Source organism: Podarcis melisellensis (genome assembly GCF_964234715.1).
Source record: "Podarcis melisellensis genome assembly, chromosome: 1".
In the NCBI taxonomy this organism is placed as follows: domain Eukaryota; kingdom Metazoa; phylum Chordata; class Lepidosauria; order Squamata; family Lacertidae; genus Podarcis; species Podarcis melisellensis.
Genome location: NC_138528.1, coordinates 21,392,358 through 21,412,175, shown reverse-complemented (window position 1 = coordinate 21,412,175; position 19,818 = coordinate 21,392,358). Strand labels below are relative to the sequence as shown.

The 19,818-nt window shown below is 44.3% G+C and overlaps 1 protein-coding gene across 7 annotated transcripts in view; it reads left to right on the top strand.

The window, feature by feature from the left end:
- Positions 1–19,818, top strand: part of UNC79 (unc-79 homolog, NALCN channel complex subunit) — a 122,733-nt gene that overhangs the window by 80,591 nt on the left and 22,324 nt on the right. For 6 of the 7 annotated variants that reach the window (XM_081908080.1, XM_081908081.1, XM_081908077.1 and 3 more), the window contains 11 exons: positions 736–852; positions 4,501–4,584; positions 6,397–6,499; positions 8,969–9,109; positions 11,633–11,671; positions 12,150–12,262; positions 12,365–12,450; positions 14,079–14,252; positions 14,928–14,996; positions 15,968–16,078; positions 18,203–18,307. In XM_081908080.1, coding sequence (XP_081764206.1) covers positions 736–852; positions 4,501–4,584; positions 6,397–6,499; positions 8,969–9,109; positions 11,633–11,671; positions 12,150–12,262; positions 12,365–12,450; positions 14,079–14,252; positions 14,928–14,996; positions 15,968–16,078; positions 18,203–18,307 — 1,142 coding nt within the window. The remainder of the gene's footprint in view (positions 1–735; positions 853–4,500; positions 4,585–6,396; positions 6,500–8,968; positions 9,110–11,632; positions 11,672–12,149; positions 12,263–12,364; positions 12,451–14,078; positions 14,253–14,927; positions 14,997–15,967; positions 16,079–18,202; positions 18,308–19,818) is intronic. The other variant, XM_081908079.1, reaches the window with a different exon arrangement.

The window sequence follows — 19,818 nt, the reverse complement described above, 5'->3', positions numbered from 1 at the left end:
CAGAAACTGTTATTCAGAGACATACTGATTCCAGTATTGGAGGGAAAACATAGCCATCATGGCTGGTAGCCATCGGTGGCCATTTATAGCCTTCTCTTTGCTGAATTTGTCTATAAGCCAAACTCCTCCCTTTCCACATGGAACACTGAATGGTGATCACACACACACACACACACACACACACACACACACACACACAAAAATCTCACTGGATCTGGCATTCAGTTTCTGCAAATATTCACAAAGGACTGACTTGCAAAAGATGGAGTAGACTTGTTAAAAGTCAAAAAATAAATTTGTTAAACTTGTTAAACTTGTTAAAAGTCTAAAATTAAAAATAAAATAAAACCCAATTTTTCATTTTACAATGTTTCTAAACAAAAATCAAATCTAAACAAACATCAACATTTTCTTTGACTTCCCTCCCCTCTTCTCCGTGGTTCCTTATTCTGTGTCTCAATCTTACTGCATAACCAGTTGCAAAATCATATTGAAAAATGTATTTCATCTCAGTGAACTCATTTCGGAATGTATTTTATCCTAAAATATGTATTCTTTTATTTTATTTTTTAGCCAAGGACTGTATTGTAGAAAACAGAGGAGTGCAAAAAGTCAAAGGATGATTACATTCTGAACTATGTGTTAGCAGGGGAGGTCTGGGCTAGATCAGTTCACTTTATAATATGTGCCCAGTGAAAATCTGCATTCTGAAACTCTTCCATTTCTGACTTGCAGCCCAGTTCCGACAAATGAAGAGGGGTTCTCTGGGAGCTCTCACTATGAACCAGCTAATGAAGAGGCAGCTGGAACACCAGTCTAGTGCCCCTCATAATATCAGCACATGGGACACTGGTAAGTATTTCCATCCTCCATCCCTGTGTCCCTCTGTGCCTCTCTTTTCCCTTTCCTTTCTCTTCCATCGTTCTGGTCCCATAGGCTAATCAATGGCTGCGTCTGCTAGCTGTGTTGAATTGCTGGTGTTGTAGAATCTTCCACCGCATAGCTCAGTTGGCTAGAGCACGGTGCTGATAACTCCAAGGCTGCAGGTTCGATCCCCATAAGGGACAGCTGAATATTCCTGCATTGCAAGGCATTGGACTAGGTGATCCTCTTGCAACTCTACAATTCTATGATTCTTTGGAAAGAAGTCAACAGAAAGCCTACAATCTTGTTGATAGGGAAGCCGCTGTTTTTCTTCTGTGAAATCTTCAAACACCACAGATCGAACACCAGTTTGATCTAAACTGAGTATGTGCATGGCTGGATCAATGGATACTGAAGAACCTGCTTTTGGTTTCATATATCTCTGCTTCTATATTAGGCAGGGGCAGCCCTACCATTAGGCAGAATGAGGCAACCACAGATCCTGTGGCACAGTAGCCTGCAAGTCTTCCACCTCAGCTTCCTAGCTATTCCTCTCTGTTTTCAAATGGCCTGTCCTTGGCCCCCTGACCTGGCCTGCTGCAGCAGGTGTAGTCAAGAATGCTATCTTGACACCAGTGTTGAATTAAGATTAATCTGACTGTGCAGTCAGTTTCTATACGTGGAGTGGGGAGGAGATGCGATCCTGTTCTTTAAACCACTGAGCCTCTTGGGCTTCCCGGTCAGAAGGTCGGCAGTTCGAATCCGTAAGACGATGTGAGCTCCCATTGCTCTGTCCCAGCTCCTGCCAACCTAGCAGTTCGAAAGCACACCAGTACAAGTAGATAAATAGGTACTTCTGCAGTGGGAAGGTAAGCAGCATTTCCGTGCACTCTGGTTTCTGTCACGGTGTTCCATTGTGCCAGAAGTGGTTTAGTCATGCTGGCCACATGACCTGGAAAGCTGTCTGTGGACAAACGCCGGCCTGAAAGTGAGATGAGCACCACAACCCCATAGTCTTCTTTGACTGGACCTAACCGTCCAGGGGTTCTTTACCTTACCTACTTCCAACAGCCAAATTCCTTGGGCCAGTCCTGATTTCAGACCTCTCTCTTGGTGACCACTGGTGCAACTAGGCATGGTGTATGAGACCCTGCTAATTAGAACAAATAGGACCGTGTGTGTGTGTGTGTGTGTGGTCCCTCTTATACCACTTTCACACTTGTGGAGAATCCTGGGAACCGTTGTTTGTTAAGAATGCTGATGTTAAAGACCTAAAATTCCCAGCATCCTTAACAAGCTGCAGTTCTCTGGAGTCTCTGTGACTGCTAAAACAGGATAAGTGTGTGCTAAGTATATGGTGTGGGTGTGTTTTCTGTGTGGATGTGAAAGACACAGAGATTTGGATCAGCCCACAATGCTGGGGGAGGCAAATTAACCCTTTCCCCGCTGCATAACTTTCCTGATGAAAATCATCCCCCAAAGCTACTATTTCCTTGACCAGCAAAACAATACCACTTTGCCCCTCTCCCATTTTGCTGGGTTGGTAGTTTGCCTTTAGAAGTGTGTGGGGTCGTTTTCATGCAGCTCTTCCCCCCATGTCTAGTTTGGTCCTGGAAACGAAAAGGCAAGGACTCAGAGAAGTATTCCTCAAGGATTTTACTTGTGTGCACTAGCAAAAGTTATTTCCTTGGGGAAAGAAACACTCGCCTCTTCTTCCCCTGGTTGAGCTTCATCATTGGTTTCATAGTAGCTCAGTTTATTCCCACACAGGAGGCAGCTATGCCACTTACAACCAGCGGGTGGTCAAAGTAGAACATGATACCCTGCAGGAGGGGTGGTGGAACCTGTGGCCCTCCAGCCATTGCTCCCATCATCCTCAGTCACTGACCATGCTAGCTGGGGCTGATGGGAGTTGGAGTCCAACAGCATCTGAAGAGCAGCAAGTTCCTCACCCTGGATCGGGTCAGGCTGGACCACAAGTTCATAGAAACTGTGGTCGTTTTTATAATCAAGACTTCTGTCCTCCTACTTCCCTTATCGTTATTTAAAAACAAAATGAAGACATTCGGTTTTCAGTGTGTGTGTGTGTGTGTGTGTGTGTGTGTATTAACATATTTTTGCCAACCACACTAAACATTTATTAAGCCTTTGGCTCTCTTTCCCACCCCTCCATAATTCTGTAGAACCCTCCAGGATGTCCCACTCGGCTGATGATTTTACAGAATGATAGATCCTGGCAAATTACAGGGACCAGATGCTTCACTGCAGTTATCTTCCAAAATTATGCATTTGGGGAACTTCTGCAATGAAGCGGGAAATGCCAGGAGAATTCCCAAGATGGAAAGCAAGGGAAATGTCTCTGTCACAAGATTAGTTGATGCACATGGATCAGAAACGGCTGTTTAATTCAGAATCGGTTTAGTGTTCTGTTCCTTCTTGGACACCTGTGGTTCTGAGATCAGCATTGTTTCGGATAACTCACCCTGGAATTGGACTAAAGATTCCTGTTCATAAACAGTCCCAGATTTACCAGATTAATTTTTCTGCTGTCTTGTTTGCTATATTATACAGTCCCATTTCTGCTGTTAGGCCCCGTAGTGTACCAATGATGTCACTAACCTTCACTGCACTGTCCATCCTTCCCCCATCCTTCCTGCCGTCCCTGAAGAGTTAGCAGTCCTGGCAATATGGGAGCTGTACTTGTCTTCTGCTCTGCTTTACCTCTGATTTTAACATAGATAATTTCTAAACTTGTTTCAGAATTGGTGCAGTTTGCCACAGTTTGCCATTCTTTTCCATTTTCTTTCTGCCCTGCAAATGTCTTTAGTTAGGGGGGAAAGCTTCCATTTTGTGGAGGTGACTTTTGGGTTCGCCTTTCTCACACTTCATTTCAAACTGTCCATCCTCGGATTCTTTTTCTGCAATGCAAATTCGTCATGTAGACCTAAAGCATCCTGTGCCATTGTGGTGAGCACCTTTGATCTTATTTTGCTGTGTGCTTGACATTGCCTTCTACTACAGCACTTAACATATTCCATTTCTTTCTGTATATAGTTCCCAATTTCATATATATTCTAAATCCTCTGACCACTTCAGCTCTTCGAGAGTTTGGTAGGAATGACGTGGTGCCCAAATCTAAAGATCTGAGGAACGTTAGACCCCCCCCCCAAAAAAACAGTAGGTCTTTGTGCTTGACTCCAGCTGTTGCTATTTCAGCACATTCTCTGCCTTCTTTAAAATATATATTTATGTTAGGAAGTGGGCTCCGCATCTAGGGAGGGGATACCGCTCAGTGGGGGAGACATACTTCACATGCAGAAGGTTCCAGGCTCATTTCCTGGTGCCTCCACTTAAAAGATGTGAAAGACTTCTGTCTGAGATACAGCGAATGCAATCTCAGGTTCAATCTCAAGGCAGGGCTGGGGAAGACTGCCAGTTCACAACACTGAGCTAAATGGACAAATGGTCTGACCTGGTCTGCCTTCTTCTCTTTCCAATAGGAGTTGTCTTTTTTCTAGTTGCCTTGCATTAGCTGTATGTCGCTAGCTGTTGTGCTCGTGTGTGGTGTCTTTGTGGTGCTGGTGGCAGACTCTCAACGGAGACTAGAGGGGACTGAAGTTCTCTGTTTATCCACAGAACAGATACAGCATGGGAAGAGGCCGTGCAATGTCTCAGTTTGCCTAAACCCTGACCTGGAGGGACCACCACTAAGAATAAGAGGTTAGTTCAGTGTCCATTCAGCCTTGGTTTCATCTCTGCAGCTTCACAACCAAGGTGCTTAGTTAGAGCTGAATGTGATGGTGGTTCTGGCAGTTTCTGAGCTGACCTCATCGACCATTTTGCACAGAGCCTTGGATTACAAGACTAGATATCTCCCCAGCCCAGATTTGAAGTGGGCAACTTGGAGCTCTCACAATGTTCTTCTTTCAGCGCAATCGGTTTTTTCTTGTTTATAATCTCTAGCAAAGTTTGGCAACTGTTTCTTTGCAAAAGAGCAGCAAGCTGACTCTGAAATTGCTTTGTCTCTCAGGCATCTTGCTAATCTAACCCCTGTAATGAATTCTGAGCTATCCTTATTTCATGTTATAGCACAATACGATAGGGAATAGGGAAATTGTGTGTTCTTATTACAATGTTCTGGTTAAAGTAGGTGACCTCCCCTCGCCCCCTGCTGATATGCAGACCTGCAGCTTCATGTTATCTGCTGGCTTCTAACTGCACACACCAGCCTCCAGCTGCCTCAGAATTTTGTGCTAGGGAAGCCATTCAATCCCTTAAACCACAAAGAAAGAGTTAGCCCAGGCACATGTAATCAATACAGCTTTCATTCTGTGTTATCATTGTTGAAGGGTTCTGAAGACCAAGAGTCCATCAAGTTAAGCTCAAAAGGACCATTGAAGATATCCATTCTTGGACTTGATGGAGGAAGTTTGTGGTTGGCTTCCTAGTCCATTTTAGCATGGCAGGATCTAACTCTGATTCCAAATGGTTTTGCAGTAACTTATTTACCATAGGAAAGAGTTTATGCAATGGCAGCAGCAGAAATCACATCTGTATAACTACCATGGATTGCCAGGCTTCTTTGGACATGTTAACCCCTGCCCCCCCAAAAAATTATTAATTGCCCAGTAGTTCACTACCTGTCTGTGCTTTCCAGATAGTCTTAGCTCTGTGACCCACTCTCCTTAACCTCTGACTCCCCCCCAGGTTTACATGGCTTCCCCATGTTTCTGTGTGAAAAAGGCGCTGTAGTGACCCTCTTTCAATTGTACTCTTTCTAAGCCCCAAATCACCCAGCATATATAGATGATGAGTTTACTTTCATATCAGCCTGTTTTGCCTCTGACAGATGCTAGCCATGCAATGCTAAGATTCCATTTCACCTCCTCTGTCTATCTGAAACTGTTTGCCAGGTCTTGATGAATGGACACTTTCAGTCCCCAACCTTCCTTAAAGGTGAGAAGTATTTCATCTAACATCACATAAAGAACAAACCCATTGATTGAAAGAATCTCTGGCTGGCCAGCTCTGTTCTGCAGTGCACCTCTTTCCTCTAAAGAAGGGACTGGAACAGGATTGTGAATGCAAAACTGGGACATCCTCTTGGTTTCTTCTTTTGGTGTCTTTGACTTTGATAGAGAATATCATAGAAGAAAAAGAGACCAAGTATGATTGAAGGGGTTCTCCAGACACACTGTTATTTGTGCTTCTAGCACGGCTCTTCATTGGGGACAATCCTTCAGATTTCTCTGGAGAAGTATCCTGTAGCAGATCTTTGATTACTTTAGAAACATCCCCTCACTTTTGATAAAATTTACATCAGCAGAAGGTATTGTCAATAGAATCCATTGGTCAAAAGAGAAATCTAATTTCACGTATAAAACAGTTACTTTTGTTTTTTAATCCCATTAATATTCAAGGATCCTTCCTTCCTTCCTTCCTTCCTTCCTTCCTTCCTTCCTTCCTTCCTTCCTTCCTTCCTTCCTTCCTTCTTGCTCTCTTGCTCTTTTTCTCTCCCCTTTCTCTCTCTAGGTGCCACAAAATCTAGCTTGCTGTCAGCACCCAGTATAGTCAGTATGTTTGTACCAGCACCCGAAGATTTTATTGATGACCAACCGACCATGATGACTGACAAGTAAGCATCTTCATTTCTTCATTCTAATTGCACACACAAATGATGGCAAACACACAAATGATGAAACAGTCAAAACATCTACAAAGCTATTCCAGTGCAGGTTCAGACTGGGAAAGGTCTCTATTAAAAAGGCTTGTTAAAAGAAGAAAGTCTTCAGTAAGCGCTGAAGAGGCAACAGAGATGACATGCCCGTCTAATACTCAAGGGGAGGAAATTCCTAAGAGTAGTTTTGTGACACTAAGGGCCTGATTCCTACATTGGGCGAAATGGACCTCCTGATATCCTCATAAGACCTTCAGCTGCAGAGTGCAGTGGTCTGACTGGCTATATAAGGGGAGAGATGATCTTTCAGGTATGCTGGTCCCACCCTGTATCAGGCTTTATACACTGAAAGCAGCTTTGAACTTTGCCCAGAGGTTAACAGGTAGCCACTTACGTATTTAGTGGTTTGTCATTTAAGACCAGCCATAGACATAGAGCTGATTTATAAACAGCAGCAGCAGCAGCAGCAGCAGCAGCAGCAGCAGCAGCAGCAGCAGAGCACTTTGTAACCCAAACAAAACTTGAAGTATCTTTAGAAGACTTTCTTAAACTTTTCAAGTAAAGAAAGTTGGAAGGTCAAAACAAAAGACACTTGTAACAAGTGTTAGACTAGATGAGAACTGGGGATTTTTATTTTTTATTTTTTTTAAAAAAGCTCCCTCAAGGCAAGAAAAAACTCCCTTTCCCCCGATAGGAGTACAATGTTTCTCATTTCTATGATTTGGGGGGGATGGGGGGGCAAAGGGAGGGGAAAATAACAAGGAAAAACTGCAATGCAATTTTCAACAGGAGTCCCATTTTTAAAGGGACATTATGGGGAAATAACAGGTTTATTTACTGAGTTATTTGGATATTTATTCAATGTATATCTTTCCTCCCCACCCAAAAAAGGAGCCCTGGGTGCCAAACACATCAATCAAAATCACAATTAAATTAAGTTAAAAATATTCTAAAAACCATGAAAAACATTGTTTCAGCCAGAGATCTCAGAGTTGCCAGGAACAGTGCCTTTCAGCCTTATTATTATTATTATTATTATTATTATTATTATTTTCCACCCTTCATCTGAGGATCACAGGGTAGTTGACAATATAAAATACCTGGGTAAACAGGAATGTTTTGAAATTCATACTGTAAGTATGCTTTTATGTTTGTTTTTATGCTGTATTTTTTATGTTGTGAACCCCCCTGAGCTCTACGGATGAAGAGCAGCATACAGATTTATTAAATAATAATAATAATAAGTCAGTAATGAGGGGGACAGATGCACCTGACCAGGGAAAGCATTCCACAATGGAGAGCTGACACTGAAAAGGCCCTGTCATGGAAGCAGTGGCAACTGGGCAGATGCTAGGATGGTGAATTGCACACGGCCAAAAAAGAGGACTGGGGAACAGGTTGGCATAAAATTCACAGTGCTTAAATGCATGCACATTTAGACACAATTACTGTAGTGTAAATAGAACTGTAGTACATCTCGCAATAGTGAGAAAGACGGACCTGTTCAGTGTGCTATCCCAGCGCTAAGCCTTGATGGGCATCTTCAATCCAGCTGTTCTTCCTCCTTCTTTATCTTTAAACTGGGCTGGGATTGAAGAACCCTCAAAACAAAGTACGCCTTCAAATAGAAGACTGTCATGTGTAAAACAGGACATGTGGCCACCCCTGCAGGTGCCCAGAGGCAAAGTACTCAGGCAAAAATGTGTTGGGAATGGTATCTCACCTTGTGCTCTGACCATTCTGCATTACTCCTCTGAATGCATTAATCAAGTACCAGTGGCTGGAAAAACCTGACTGTAGCATTACAATGGGAATAAGAGGAAGTAGAATTAAGATTTTCATTTTATTTTTGCAAATGACCAAATCTCTCGCGAGGTTAATTTTGTATCAGCCGGTTGGTCTGCCTGCTTCCAGAAAGCTTTGGCAGCAGGTAGTAAACTGGGCTAAATGAGATTGACTTTCATGACCTTGCTGGCATTTTCTCCTGCTGCCACTGAGTGGGAAGAGGAAAATTGCCTGTACAATCCCATTACGTTCAAATATCACAATCTGTTGGAGACATTAGTGAGTGGTTGATCAAATTACCCAAGCATGCCCATTGGGCCGAGATGTACTGGTTTCCCAATGTTGTTTGTCTCTTTCTGTGCCCTGCGATATTCTGCCTCATCTCTCCTGCATCTGACATGTCCCTTAAGATCACACATAACACACACACACACACACAGCCTTGGCAAAGTTTTCAAAGATGTCTCTTGGCATTGCAGGATCAGCCTGCCGGTCAGTGCCCACAGCAGCTAATGCTGAATTAATGTCTTCCTTCCTTTCCTGCAAGCCAATCCACAGATCCATCAGTCACGGCTTTAATCACTGTAGGAATGTAATGTCCTCTTTTAATGTCCAGACTTCTTCTTCATAATTTTCTTACAGGTGTCATGATTGTGGAGCCATCTTGGAAGAGTATGATGAAGAAACATTAGGTCTGGCCATTGTGGTTCTCTCCACGTTTATTCACCTCAGCCCAGATCTGGCTGCTCCTTTGTTGCTGGATATCATGCAGTCTGTAGGAAGGTAAGAAACTTGCCTTGCCTTTCTGCTTTATACTGACTCAGACTAATGGTCCACCTTGCTTAGTATCACCTTCATTGACATAGAATCATAGAAAGGTAGAGATGGAAGGGATCCCAAGGGTCATCTACTCCAACCCCCTGCAATGTAGGAATCTCAGCTAAAGAAATCCATGACAGATGACCAGCCAACCTCTGCTTAAAAACCTCCAAGGAAGCAGAGTCTACAACCTCCCAAGGGAAACCATTCCACTGTCGAACAGCTCTTAGAAAGCTCTTCCTGATGTTTAATCAGAATCTTCTTTCTTGTACCTTGAAGCCATTGGTTTGGAGTCCTACGCTCCAGAGCAGGAGAAAACAAGCTTGCTCCATCTTCCATGTGACAGCCCTTGAGATGTTTAAAGGTGGCTACTTTCTTGGGCTCCATGATCACTGCAGATGGTGACAGAAGTCACGAAATTAAAAGATGCCTGCTTCTTGGGAGAAAAGCAATGACAAACCTAGACAGCATCTTAAAAAGCAGAGACATCACCTTGCTGACAAAGGTCCATATAGTTAAAACTATGGTTTTCCCAGTAGTGATGTATGGAAGTGAGAGCTGGACCATAAAGAAAGCTGATCGCCAAAGAATTGATGCTTTTGAATTATGGTGCTGGAGGAGACTCTTGAGAGTCCCATGGACTGCAAGAAGATCAAACCTCTCCATTCTTAAGGAAATCAGCCCTGAGTCCTCACTGGAAGGACATATCCTGAAGCTGAGGCTCCAATACTTCAGCCACCTCATGAGAAGAGAAGACTCCCTGGAAAACAGCCTCCCTCATGAGAAGAGAAGACTCCCTGGGAAAGATTGAGGGCACAAAAAGGGGATGACAGAGGACAAGATGGTTGGACAGTGTTCTCAAAGCTACCAGCATGAGTTTAACCAAACTGTGGAAGACAGGAGGGCCTTGCGTGCTCTGGTCCATGGGGTCATGAAGAGTTGGAGACGACTAAACGACTAAACAACAACAACAATCATCTCTCCTCTCCATTTCCTCTTCTCCCGGCTAAACATACCCAGCTCCTTCAACCATTCCTCATAAGGCTTGGTTTCTAGATCCTTGATCATCTTGGTCACCCTCCTCTGCACACTTTCCAGCTTGTCAACATCCTTCTTAAACTGTGGTGCCCAGAATTAGACACAGTATTCTGGTCTGACCAAGGCAGAATAGAGCAGTACTATTTTACTGCTCTATTTTACTATTTTACTTCCCTTGATCTAGACACTATACATCTGTTGATGCAGCCTAGAATAGCATTAGCTTTTTAAATAGAAGCTCCCCAGGGTTTCAGGCAGGACTCTCCCCCAGCCCTATCTAGAAATGTCAGGGATTGAATCTGGGAACTTCTGCATACAAAGCAGATTCTCTGTCACTGAGCTATTCCTCCTGCTTCCCTCCCTTCTGTGCAGAAATGGTTTGTAACCATGAGGGAGCTGACTATTGTTGCCGTCACTTGGTAGTCCTAAATGTATGGGAACGCTTACATTAGGGATGGGGAACTCAAGTGTTGCTGGACTACAACTCCCATAACCCCTGACTGTCATCCACGCTGCCTGGGGCTGGTGGGAGATGGAGTCCCACAACATCTGGACACCATGCGATATAAGAAGTGGCATGGAGGAATTTGAAAGGTAGTTAAAGATTGTTGCTAATATCCAGGATGGAGAGGTTCATGTCCTCTAGATGTTGGACTCCAAAATCCCCAGGCAGCATGGCCAATAATCAGGGTTGACGTAGTCCAGCAACATTTGAAGCCCCACAGGTTCCCTGTCCCTGGGGGGGCCACACTTCGGAACCCTCATGATCAGTGGCATGGAGGAACCTGAAAATTGGTTAGAGATTGCTGCTGAGGGATTCTGCCCGGGAACTGCTGTAAACATCAGATAACTGATGAAGTTTTGATGCTCAACCTCACAGTGAGAGCTACTGGTATCTGGGGAAAACTGCTTCTTGCAGAGGACAGTGGGCTCCCAGCTGAAAATGTCCTGCCCACTGTCATATCCTCACCTTTCGCTTTCTCCATAATTTATACTTTCACTTGCCTGTGAAGTTGGAAGGGATTGGACCTGAGCCCATTTGTATGCTAAGTGCACATGCTTTCATCACTTCCTCATTGTCACGAGAAGGGAAAGTGAATAGAAGTTCTGACAATTTTGCAGCAGTGGCCAAACTGTTCTGCATAGCTCAGTTGGTAAAGCATGAGACTCCTAATCTCTGGGTCATGGGTTCGAGCCCCACATAGAGTGGAAGATTCCTGCATTGCAGGGGGTTGGACTAGATGATCCTTGTGGTCCCTTCCAACTCTACGATTCTATGAGAATGGTTTAGCAAAAGTATGTCAGATTTTGCCAGCCAGGTATTGACGAAAGATAGTCTTCATGATTGTGAAGTCATTTTATCTGGGATTTGATTTGATTGCACCAGCCATTTCGACTATTTTACTTTAATAAAAATAAATTGTTTTTGTTTGCCTCCTTCTCCACCAGGTTGGCTTCAAGCACCAATTTTTCTAATCAAGCAGAAAGGTACAGTACAATCAGAACAAATTTTTCCCCTCTTTACAGACCACAAACAAGTGTATAAATATCCCCTCTTTGGTGGAGGTAATTTTGAATTAAGGGGGGGGGGACAGAACAAAAAACGCACAGCAAATGTATTTGGTTTCCTCTCCCTTGCTTGTCATCATGCTGTAGTTTGCAACACCATCCGTTGGCAGCCACATGAACTGCTGTGTGATGACAGCCTTACATTTTTATGTAACAGAAAGATATGCAAGCTGGGGAAAAGCACTGATTTGAGCGAAGACATTCGAATCACATGCAGCAAATGGGTTTCATTCAGCCCCCCCCAGTTAACTCTTACTCTTTTCTCACCACAATGTATTTGAAATGAAATTCCTACTGAACATATCAAAGTGGATGGTGTTTGGCTTTTCCATGGTGAGATATGCTTGAAGAATCATGGCATCTCTCTCCCTCTTTATTCCTTCATTTTGTTCCTCAGCATGATGATCCCAGGGAATGCTGCAGGCGTGGCCAAGCAATTTCTCCGCTGTATTTTCCATCAACTGGCTCCCAATGGCATACTTCCCCAGCTGTTCCAGAGCAACATCAAAGGTAATGTGCAAATGTCTGAGATTTGTTTCCCTTCCTCTCCACAACCTCCATGCTGAAACTTCTTTGGAAAACAACAGCAACCCCAAATGTTGTCATTTGCAGATGGAAGTTTTCTACGGACCTTGGCTACATCTCTCATGGATTTCAGTGAACTGAGTTCCATAGCTGCTTTGAGCCAGCTCCTGGAGGTTAGTCTACCATCTGTGTATCTTTCACAATCACTGTTTCTTTCCACTGGATGTATTTTACATCTTCTCATCTCACACCCTCAACTTTTCTACTCTCAAGTTTTGCTTTGACTGGGGCAGAGCTGAAACTGCTCAGACACTTCCATTTTGTGTAGGGCAAACACCACGTTTATTTTTCAATGTGTGTCTTCTCTCACTGAGAACTAAATAAGAGTCCTGCTGGATCAGGCCAATGGCCCATCTAGTCTAGCATCCTATTCTCACAGTGACTGATCAGATACCTGTGGGAAGCCAGGAAGCTAGACATGAGCGCAACAGCTCTCTGCCCACCTGTGATTGCCAGTAACTAGTGTTCAGAGACATGATGCTTCTGACAGTTCAAGCAGAACATAGCCATCAAGACTAGTAGTTCTTGGCTACTAGCTGGCCTTAGACACCTGAGGTGTATTTTTGTTGTTCTCACCCTATTCTTGTGACTGTAATTTGTTTTAAACTGTTTTAAAGTTGTGTTTTAAGTTGTTGCAACCCACCCTGGGGCCTTAGGGTGAAGAACAGGTAATAAATAAAATAATTCATTTAAACAACGGGGCTTTTCATAGAATCAGAGAATTGTAGAGTTGGAAGGGACCCCAAGAGTCATCTAGTCCAGTCTCCTGCAATGCAGGAAACTCAACTAAAGCATCCATGGCAAATGGCCATCCAACCTCTGCTTAAAAACCTCCACAGAAGGAGAATCCACAGCTTCCTGAGTGACACCGTTCCTTTGCCCAACAGCTTCCTTTTTCTTGCTTTCCTCTTCGCTGCATCACCAACACTTGGTTGGGGACCCTCAGCAGCAGATTTGTGGGGCGGGGGTACACAGAGGCTGGAAATGGGAGGAGAGAAACTCAAAGTCTCCTTGCACAAATGGATTTCCCTTGATCAAACAGGCAGACATGATTATGTGTTGTCCCATTGCTACTATAGGTAAAAAATAATATCTGTGTCCAAATGCAGCGTGGCACTGAATACCTGTTGCTGGGGGTCAAAAATCAGGGGAGGGATGTCTTTATTCCTTGGTTGTGGCATTTCCAGAGGGATCTTGCTGGTTGCTGTTGAAACTAGGATGCTGGATTAGAAAGACCTTTCATTATAGCCGTTCTTCTAACTCATGCTTACTACACACACACACACACACACGTGTATCTCCAGATCAATTTCATTTCTTATCATTACATTTATACCCCACCTTTCCTTCCAAGGAGCTCAAGGTGGTGTATGTAGTTCACTCTTTCACCTTTACAACAATGCTGTGAGGTAGGTTAGGCACTATCTACATATTTGCTTCTCCTCATTCCTGCGATGTATAACGTACACCAGCTTTTCTCAACCCGATGCCCTCCAGATGTTTTGAACACCAACTCTCACCAGCTATAGCTCGCACAGGTGTACTGGTTGGAATGGATGCAAGTTGAAGTGCTGTAGGTTAGGAAAGGTTGAGATACAAGGTAGTTTGTAATTGATTTGTTGGAGGGAATAGGAAATCAGTCCCTATTGTTTGCACTTTTCAAAAATGCTCCTCGCCGTCTTGTGTGTGTGTGTCTTTTTTGCGAGCAGGGTTTGAATTGTCCATGTACTTATTTTCTTAGGGCTTAAACACCAAGAAGAATTTACCAGCAGGGGGCGGGATGCTACGCTGCTTGGAGAACATTGCTACGTTCATGGAAGCTTTGCCGATGGATTCCCCCAGCAACCTCTGGACCACAATCAGCAACCAGTTCCAGACGTTCTTTACGAAACTGCCCTGCGTTTTGCCACTTAAGGTACAGTGCTTGCAATCCCAGATTCAGTCCTTGGCATCCCCAGGTGCTGCTGAGAAAATCGCCCACCTAAAACATCAGGCAGCTGTTGCCAGTCATTGTAGATATGTGGAGCTAGATGGGCCAGTGGTCTGACTTGGCAAGCACCTATCCAATCTGAGTGGAGATTTCTCTCTCTCTCTCTTTTAATTCATACAGGGTTTGCTCAAGGAGGACTTGCATGCTGGCAAATCTGTATTAGCCAGACGTTCTGCTCAACTTACCCATCATCTAGTACAGTGTTTCCCAAACTTGGGTTTTCCAGCTGTTTTTTGACTACCACTCCCATCATCCCTAGCTAGCAGGAACAGTGGTCAGGGATGATGGGAACTGGAGTCCCAAAACAGCTGGAAACCCAAGTTTGGGAAACTTCGATCTAGTAAGTAGCAGGCTCTGCCATGCACCACCTGCTAGAGCTGGCTATCCATGCAGGAGGGGAAGCGCTACAGAGTAGTACCTCCAGCTCAAAAGCCCACTCTTAACTCAGACAACTGCCTCCCAGATAGTCTCACATTGTGTGCTTCTGCACTTCTGTGTGACTGCCTTTCTTTATCATCCTTTATACCTGGCAGGGCTAAATTACATTCCAAGGAAAGGCACTAACTCTTTCTTCTGTGTCCTCCCCCGTTTTCTCCCCAGTGTTCTTTAGATTCTAGTCTCAGAATAATGATCTGCTTGCTGAAGATACCCACCAGCAGTGCTGCCAGAGTAAGTGCTCGAGATTTTATATATTTATATAAAACCTCCCCTCTTCCTCATCGTTTCAGGTTTCTTCCTTATCTCTTAGTGGGAAGAGTATTATAGCCGTGCAATTGTGCAGTGTCAAACAGGATAGGAGTTCTCCGAATCTAGGTTGCATTAATGTGTGGGAGGGATTACATGCACTATGTGGGTGGGAGTTTATGTCTTCTTAAGGAGTTGGATTTCTTTCTCTTCTTTTTTTAAAGTGGCACCAGTAGATTTACCTAGAGCTTTGCAGTTTGGGACGAACCAAACCAAGATGAGAGCAAGTACAGGATTTGGTTAATGAAAAATATTGAATAGCAGAGGCTGCATTTCTTGGGACTTTCATGTCTGGTTTAATTAAGGGAGGCAAGCACATGCCTAAATGGCACATGGCTGACGGTGTGAGCCAACGTCATTGAAAAATGTTGCGTTTGAGGCAATGTGATGGCCAACTTTTTGTCTGCAGCTGTCGGCTTGTGACTTTTAGCTGCACGTGAAAGCTGTTGTCCGGTGTGTTGGACAGCAAAAGATCATCAACCAGGTGGACTGGTTTTCCAGAAGTGAGGTCAACCAGGCACCTCTCCTGCAGAACTCTCCTGCAATCTGCTGGGTGTATAAGGGTCTCTCAAGCAACCTGGTCTTGAGCTGCCTAGGGACTTGTATGTTAACGCCAACACTTTGAACTTGGCCCGGTTGCAGATTGGCAGCCAGTGCGAATCTTGCAAGCAGAACTCTTTCCAGGAGTTCTCTCAAGGTGCTGGCTGGGAATCCCAAAGTGTGACTACAGTCATTGGAACGAATCCGTTTGGGCAGCTGCAACTTCATATCCTTCAAGTTAAAAAAAGGGGGGGCAGGCTTTGTTATAATGAATGATTTCACAACCCACACACCCTTCATATTGCTGAAAGAAGCATATATTTCCTGACATGCCCTCCATCTTCCTTTCATTGCAGAGTCTGCTGGAGCCATTTTCCAAATTGCTGAGTTTCGTCATTCAGAACGCCGTCTTCACCCTAGCGTATTTGGTAGAGCTGTGCGGTTTGTGTCACAGAGCTTTCACAAAGGTAATTAACTGGCTTGTTTCCTTTTAATTGCACTAGAGACAGGGTCAAATGGGGAACCCACCTACCCCTTATTTTTGTTCTCAAGCGAAATTGACGTCAAAGCAACCTCTGTTCCACCTGCTATTTAAAATTAGAGGTAAAGTTTGAAGATTACAGTAAGGAGCTGAAACTCTGGCAAAAACCTGCTTGAGAGGTTGTGCAAATATTATACTTTACCTTTTCCTTGATGGATCTGGGGATAGCTCATTAATAGAAATTCTGGAATCTACCGGGGTACTTGCACACTAATACATCGGTGTGGGAAACTTTTTCAGCTCAAGGCCCTCATTCTCTTCTGGGCAGCCCTTCAGAAGTCACATGCTAGAGCCAAAAGTAGGCAGAGCAATTGAGGCAGCCTTCTTTCTAGCTTATACATCCCTATCTATCCTCCATCCACATGAATGTGTGTGAGAGCGGGGGGAGGTGTTTGCATCTTCCATTTCTGCCATAGTTTCAGAGGTATATTTTTCATTATGTCCACTACTTTCTACCTCGCTGCTGTGGTGTTTGCATTATCAGTAATTCTACTGAACATGCATTAGGCCATCCTGTCTCTCAAAAATAAGAGACGTTTCCTCCCCATCTGACAAAAATCCAGATGAATAAACTGTAGGGACATCTGGAGTTCATCTCACAGGGGAGCAAATTAGCTTGGGAGTGGGGGTTCGAAAGTTGCCCTCCCCCCATCTTTCCATTTGTCTATGCGCCAGGACAAAATGCTCAATGGAACAGCAGATGTCATTGACATAATCCTCTCAGATGCAACATGCCCTTCCTGGAAGAGAAATCCTTTGCATCACAGGGGATAGGAGCTGTGGAGCTTAGACAGATGCATAAACACACGCAGGCCGTTGTAGGGCACTGAGCCCCTGTGGGAACGCCGATGTGTGTGCTCTATGAGCAAGCACACACCTCACTGGTTTTCTTCTTCTTTCAACTCTATTTTCTTGCTCAAATTCTATGGACTGGATCCTAAATTCCCATGAAAGGACTTGTGTATGCATAGTACATTTAAAGCACATTACCTCCCCCAAAGAATCCTGGGAGCTGTAGTTCGTTAACAGTGCTGAGAACTGTAGCTCTGTGAGGGTAAGCTACAGTTCCTGGGATTCTTTGAGGAATGTCATGTTCTTTAAATATATGGTGTGGATGCAGCCTGGAACTCCCTTTGCAGGATGAGGCTGCTGATTGAAAGGGGTGCTGCTAGAGGTTGCCCCTACATTCCTCTGTTCCTTCTGAAAATCTGTTTCAGTGGGGACTGCAGAGTACGGACGAGATGGAGGGATTTTTCCCCCTGGAAGCAATATTACAGACGGCAGGAGAACACCTGGTACTAGGAATAATAGCTTCATTGATGCACAGGGAACTGAGGCAGTGCTACAGAAACCTGCTACAGGGCAGAAAACTACAAGAAGGAAGTAGCTGGAGGGAATGGCACATGGTTTCAGTTGTGTCTATACTAATGCACAGAGAATGAGAAACAAGAAAGATGAGTCTGAGCTGTTGATACAGAATGGCAGATATGACCCAATAGGCTTTACTGAAACCTGGTGGGATGAGATTTATGGCTGGAATGTAGAAATTGAGGGGTGTAACCTTTTCAAAGGGCATAGACCAAACAGGAAGAGAGGGGTAGCATTATATGTAAAGGATATGTACACTTCTGAAGAGATCCAGAGGTTCAAGCAGAGGTTGGATGGCCTAAGCTGTCATGGATGCTTTAGTTGAGATTCCTGTCTTGCAGAGGGACGGACTAGATGGCTCTCGGGTTCCCTTCCAACTCTCCAATTCTTTGATTCTGTGAGCATGAGCCTCTCCAGGAACAGAATCTCCATTCATGGAAGGGCAATTCAGGATCTAAGCCTCTGTATGTGATTTGTATATAAAAGTGATTTAGTGGTTAGGTATAGGTGTTATTTTATGGATTTTATGCTATTCTTTTAATGTATTTGGTTTTCTTCTAAACCACTCTGTACTTGGCAAAGGGAGGCATATAAATCATCTAAACAAATAGCAGTCAAGGATTTGGTGTTGAAGAATGTTGGAAGCATTAATTTAACCCCGATTTGTTCACTTTTCTTTTAGGAAAGGGATAAGTTCTACTTATCCCGCAGTGTCATATTAGAGTTGCTGCAAGCTCTGAAGTTAAAATCTCCCTTGCCAGATACGAACCTTCTGCTTTTGGTCCAGGTATGGAACAAACACTTTTTAAAAAATGGTTTTACAGTGAATGTATTGCGTGGGGTTTCCAAGCACTGGACAGCCAGTAGCTAAAAGGGGTTGAATGTCTGCATATCTGGAAATGTTTGCCTAAACAAAAATATTTTCAGCAGACATTGAAAAGAATACAGAACTCAAAGTCATGAAGCAAGAGGAGCTGGGGAAAAACCAAAACTTTACAAAAACAAGCTATGGTTTCCTTGATCATTGTCATTGGGCAACACATGGTTATCTCCTGTTAACCAAACCATGTTTTAGTGTTAAGTGTGAGCTAGGCCACTGAGAGAGCTCCCTCCCAATTAAATCACCCTTCATCTGTATTGGGCCTGAAGGACTCCTGCGCTACCAGATTGGAAGGAAAGCACACAGCACATGTTGCTCACTAGAGAGACACACAACTTGTTTTTTTAAAAAATACAGCAGCCTGACAGTAGCCATCCTCCACTGCAGAATGACTGGGCTGGCAGTTGCTGGCACTTAATCGCATCGAAATGACAAGGAGCTGAAATGGAAGTGACCTGGGTGGCCCACGGCGCAATGCACAGCTCTGCAGACTTGCTCCCCGGGTCACGCACAGTTCCACATGAATGACAGCCTCTTTTCTTTCCCCCCTCCGAAGTGCCTGGCGCTGCGCTCGGGCATATGTTTCTACGAACCGTAGCTTCTCGTAAGCAATGGGCACATTAGTCAGAGAAAATTAGCAGTTGCCAGGAGAGTTGGAAAGTAACATTGACGTTCTAAATTACAGAGGGCTTAGAATTTCCCTAAAAACAACTATTATAATATCAGTGTTAAGAGAACTGTGTGTGTGTGTGTGTGTGTGTGTGTGTGTGGTTGGTTGTTGTGGGGGGGTGACACACCAGGTAATGGGTTCGGGGGGGGGGAAGTTGATGTTTGCAAGTACGTTGGATCAGGCCCTTCCTCATTAATTAAATGTAGATCAACCTGGAACCTTTATTTATGTATTTAAAAAGAGGAGAGGGCAGTCCTTTCTGCTTCTTGGACTCTGTGAGAAACAGGCAACGTTACACAGAATGACAGAGTACTCCCCCCCCCCCCACAAACAAATCTCCCCACCCTACAAGAAACACATACACACGTATGCACAAAGGGTCTGGGAATGGCACTCTGTCATGGCATACTGTGATTGCCAGCGGGGCACTTTTTAGGACTGAGGCTTGGGACGAGCTACTCATGGCAGCTCTGTCGTTGTTCAAAGTGTTGGGAAACAGTCTGAGGCTGTCATGCTTCTTGAATACCAGTTGCTGGCAACCACAGGAAGAAGAGTTTGAAGAGTTTGGATCTGATATCCCGCTTTATCACTACCTGAAGGAGTCTCAACATTCTCCTTTCCCTTCCTCCCCCACAACAAACAGTCTGTGAGGTGAGTGGGGCTGAGAGACTTCAAAGAAGTGTGACTAGCCCAAGGTCACCCAGCAGCTGCATGTGGAGGAGCGGGGACGCGAACCCGGTTCCCCAGA